Source organism: Peromyscus eremicus, chromosome 11 (genome assembly GCF_949786415.1).
Source record: "Peromyscus eremicus chromosome 11, PerEre_H2_v1, whole genome shotgun sequence".
NCBI classification, from domain to species: domain Eukaryota; kingdom Metazoa; phylum Chordata; class Mammalia; order Rodentia; family Cricetidae; genus Peromyscus; species Peromyscus eremicus.
Genome location: NC_081427.1, coordinates 57,696,400 through 57,701,046, shown reverse-complemented (window position 1 = coordinate 57,701,046; position 4,647 = coordinate 57,696,400). Strand labels below are relative to the sequence as shown.

At 40.0% G+C, this 4,647-nt stretch overlaps 1 protein-coding gene across 1 annotated transcript; it reads right to left on the bottom strand.

The window, feature by feature from the left end:
• Positions 1 to 1,002: 1,002 nt before the first annotated feature.
• Positions 1,003 to 4,153, bottom strand: LOC131921423 (sentrin-specific protease 2-like). The gene has a single exon (XM_059276122.1). The coding sequence runs from the start codon at positions 3,620 to 3,622 to the stop codon at positions 2,111 to 2,113; it is 1,512 nt and encodes a 503-aa protein (XP_059132105.1). The 5' UTR covers positions 3,623 to 4,153; the 3' UTR covers positions 1,003 to 2,110.
• Positions 4,154 to 4,647: the final 494 nt, after the last annotated feature.

The following is a 4,647-nucleotide window of genomic DNA, read 5'->3' as shown; positions in this document are numbered from 1 at the left end:
TCTGTCCATCTATCTAATACCTTTTATCCCTCTCTCCTCAAGAGTTCCCTGTTATAAAATGTGGGAGCTGAGCTCCCACAATGTATGGCCTTGTTGGAGGAGGTGTGTCACTGAGGGTGGGCTTTGAGGTTTTAAATCTCACAACAGGCCCAGTCTCACACAATCTCTGCCTGCTGCCTTCGAATCAGGATGTAAGCTCTTAGCTACTGCAACAGCACCGGGCCTGCCTGCCTGCCACCATTCTTCCCAACACGATGGGAATAGACTTACCCAAACTGTAAGCAAGCCCCCAATTAAATGCTTTCTCTTAATAAGTTGCCTTGATCATGGTGTTTCTTCACAGCAACACAACAATAACTGAGTCACTGAACTTCCATAAAGTTTAAAGCCAGGAGAAATAGTCTGTGGGGTTGGAGGTCAGAGCAGTGCTTTCTTAGGTGGGATGTATTGAGAACCTTTGAAGAGGTTCTGGGGCCACTGCCAATGCTGTTTTTCTTGATCTGGATGTTGATTACATTATTACATTTATGTCCAAAGAATTCATTAAGCCATACTCTTATTTGGGTATATTTCTTTAAGTGTTTTGTATTTTTTAGTAAAAATCTTGCTTTCAAAAGGATCATTAGCAGGATCAGTTTTTCACCTTGACCATGAAAACAACCGTGCCCCAAGCCTTAAAGAGTACAAAGTCCAGAACCTCCATTTGGAGGTCACAAGTCCCATCCTTCTTTTTTTCTTTTCTTTTTTTTTTCTTTTTAGTTTTTAGAGATAGGGTTTCTCTGTGTAGCCCTGACTGTCCTGGAAATCACTCTGTAGATGTGAACTCACAGAGATCCACCTGCCTCTGCCTCCTGAGTGCTGGGATTAAAGGTGTGTATTACCACCGCCTGGTTTTCATCCTTTTTAAATTTTTATTTTATTATTAAGAAATTTTCTATTCATTTTACATACTTTAGTAGGTAGTATATATCAAGAAAATATCCATATTTTTTGCAAAATATGTTCTGAACAACTTTAAACTTTATTAAATAAAAATTGCATAAGCACAACTGTAAGATAATGAACAGAAAAGTTAAATACAATTTATCACATGTAAAATGGATTATTGTATAATTAGCAATATCAACTCTAAAGCCCCACTTCCACAATGGGAATGGGATACATCAATATTAATCTAATGAATTAAGTAAAAAAAAAAAGTAACTTTAAATGGAATAAAACTTTTCAAATAATTCAATACAGCCCTAGCAAAGCTGAGGTTTGGATTCAATGAGACCTGGGATAATAATGGATATTTACCATTATAGTTACTTCTAATCAACTTCCCAAAACTAAGGCAAGTCTCCTTAATTTTGGGAAAGAATATGTCTTTAAATAACCATGATGCTTTTCTCAACAGTTCTGCATCCTATGCAAGTCTAGTAGAGTGTGATGGGTCAGAAAAGTATCAGTCTGTGCAATTCATTGTCCTTTCTTGTACTATTTCCAAGCTTTAAAAAAAAATACATTAAAAAACCCCTCCATCTTCAAGTTAACAGATAAAACTCCAGCATTAGAGATGCTAGTCAACACTTCCTGCCTCTTCATGCTGATGTCCCTCCTGATCTTAAGCAGAGAATGACATTGTGATGGGCATTCCTTTCAGGAATAAACAGTTCAAACAAGAAACAGAGTTGGTAACTAGAGAATATTGTAAAATGACAACTGCCAAGGTTTGTAAATGAGTGAGTAAAAACATAAACAATCATTGGTGGGGGAAGAAGGTAAAAAATCATAAACTAAATCCAACATTAAAACAACTCAGAAACTAATTCCAACATTAAAACAATTCATAAAATAGATCTAACATTAAAACAATTCATAAACTAAATTAAACATTATAACAATTCGTAAACTAACCAACATTAAAACAATGTTTTTTGAACATGTGTTCTTGTGTGGGTTGAATAGCAGTTTCTAAGCTTGCAGTAGTTACATGCAGCCTATAGATGGCATTGGTCAGGACTCCCTAGGTCAGGGAGTTTTAAATCTTTTCAACCCATCTTGCTTGAGGTATATAGAAACATCAATGGAAAAGTGCAGGGGTGCCATAGCAACCAGGTGGATGTTGTTACAGTAAGTGACAATTCAGGATTTCCCACACCATCCTCTTCCTAAAGATGGGCATGTGTTGTTGAGAAAAGGTAAGTGGTTGGTCTCTAGAAATGTAATCTGCATATTTACAAGTAAAAACTCCACAGTCACTCCCATTCAGTTGTTGAGGAATCTCCTTTGAAGCCATACTGTATCTTTTCCACTTCAAAGGGTCCAGCTCAATGTTCCTTCGAGTTTTGCTCTCATTTTGTAAATATTCAAAGATGGTCTCACAAATACTCTGCCCTGTCTGTCCCATTGAATCAAAGTAAACAATACTCTGTTTTCTTAGGTCGATTACTATCAGGCTCCAATGTACCCTCTGGTGAATAGGTACTAGAATAATTTCTTTTTCAAACAGTTTTATTCCACGAGTCCATCTTTTAACTGAACAGTAGCCGCCATGCTTTAGTTTAGGGTAAAAGAAAGTGCTGAACACATGAAGAGCTGGGTACCCTTTTTTGTTATTTCTCTCAACCAGAAGATTCATGTAAAAATTGATGACCTCATCATTGAGCCACTTACCATTCTCTAGTGTGTGGATATCTCCTCGAGTAATATGCAGTTTGAATGCACTAGTTAAGATTTCTTCCTGGGGTCCTGGACCTAGTGCATTTTTAATTTCCTTTTCCATGTCCTCTGTAACACTAAGGACTTCATCTGTTCCTCTCCCCTTTTCCTGTTCTGCAACAGGCTTTTTCTCTGCCATAACTACTGGCTTCTTGTTGGGGAGTGACCTACTGCTGCCACTATGCAGGAAGACTTGAGCCTCTGCTCTTTGCAAGTCAGGCTCCAAGTGGTGTCCTCTTCTTTCTTCAAGGTTTACTGCATCTTTCTTCTGTGTATCAGAAGAGTTCTCTGTACACGTCTTCACTTTTTTGTCTGGTGAGACACATTCCTTTGTGGTAACAACAGTAGATTGTTTAGGATCACACTGGGTTGTTGTGGATCCATGACTGTGCACTTCCACACAATCTTCGATCTTCAGAGTATCCACCAGGGTTGTGTGAGCCCTCTGTGGGTCAGATTTCATGTTATCACTGGGTGGAAGGTGCTGCAGTAACCTTTGGTACTTTTGCCTTTGGTGGTTTTCAGCATATTCCTCTATGACACACCAGGGCCTCTTGAGACCCTTGTTACCATCCCCAGACTTTCTTGCAGTTATGGCCTGCTCATGTGGACCTGTGGCCCACTCTAGGGGCTTTAGTTGTCTTAGAGTTGCTTGATGGGGTTCCCATAGCTCATCCTTGCCTGACTGTTGACTTTGAAGCTCTAGGTTTTGCTGTTCTTGAGGTATCCTCTTCCAGGTTTTCCTGGGCTCTTCAAACTCCAAATCCGTTGCACCCTCATCCTGGTGTTTCACTTTTTTAACTTGTCCTAAAGCTTCAGACTTGATCTCCATCCCACCTTCATCCAAGTATTTCCGTTTTCGACCTTGCCCAGAAGCTTCAGGCTTCATCTCCATCCCACACTGTTTAGGTTGCCACATGGACTCACTTCAGGATTTGCCTTTGATGGGTGCTGGCTCCCTAGTATGGTATAGCCTTCCTGTTTCTAAATGAATGCAACCGTCTGCCTGACTCTGGCTGGGTTTTCTTGGGCTATTGTCACCTTGATATCTGAAGAATTACTTTTTCCAGTAACGGTATAATCCACAAGCTAGTTCAAGGTTGGAAACTTATCAGTCTATAGGATGAAGAGCTCAGAATAGCTTTTCTTTATAAACAAGTTGACTTTGGACATCAGGGCCAGTCAGAGTATGAAGTCAATTGAGCTGGCAACGGGAACTGATGGGTGAATAATCAAACGTTGGCAGTTCACCGGGGTCCACTGTGGGAAACCCTGTGGAGTTCTAGGATTACTTCCTCAGAAGGGTCCCACAAGGGCTCAGTAACCAGCTAAAGACCCAAAATTTCGAAATTGGATGGATTGTCCTAGCCACTGTAAGACACCAGGCCTTAACCATGCAGCTAACACATGGGAGGCAAGCCTCACAAGTGATGCCTGACTCCGAGGTTGCCCTACCCACAGCCTTCAAGGTTCCATAGCTGATTGTGATGTGACCTGAAAGAATGTAAATCAACATTCTTTGGAGGGTGGTGGCCCTGCTCCCCCCCAAATGGGTTCAGGAGTTAGAAGATAGGGTTAGAGTGTTATGAACTAATCATACATATCTCAGTTCCCTTCTGTAGAGCACAGGATTACCTAGATCATCTCAGCATAATCTAGCTTGTCCTGATTAGTACATTTGTCTTTTAGGAAATTGTCCATCATGGTAAATAATAGAAAACAAAATATAATTGCCCCTCAAAATGGCTCTTCAAGATATGCTTACTAATTACAAAGAAAAAATAGAATTTTTACAGTTATAAAACCCAGTAGGTACTATTGTGTGACAAAACTTTTCATGGGGAAAAAGTGTAGATGTGAAACACACACGTCTCCTGATAGAGACTACTCTCCCCTGATAGAGAACCCAGGACAGATCAAAGTGCAGATACCACTGAAGTCCAA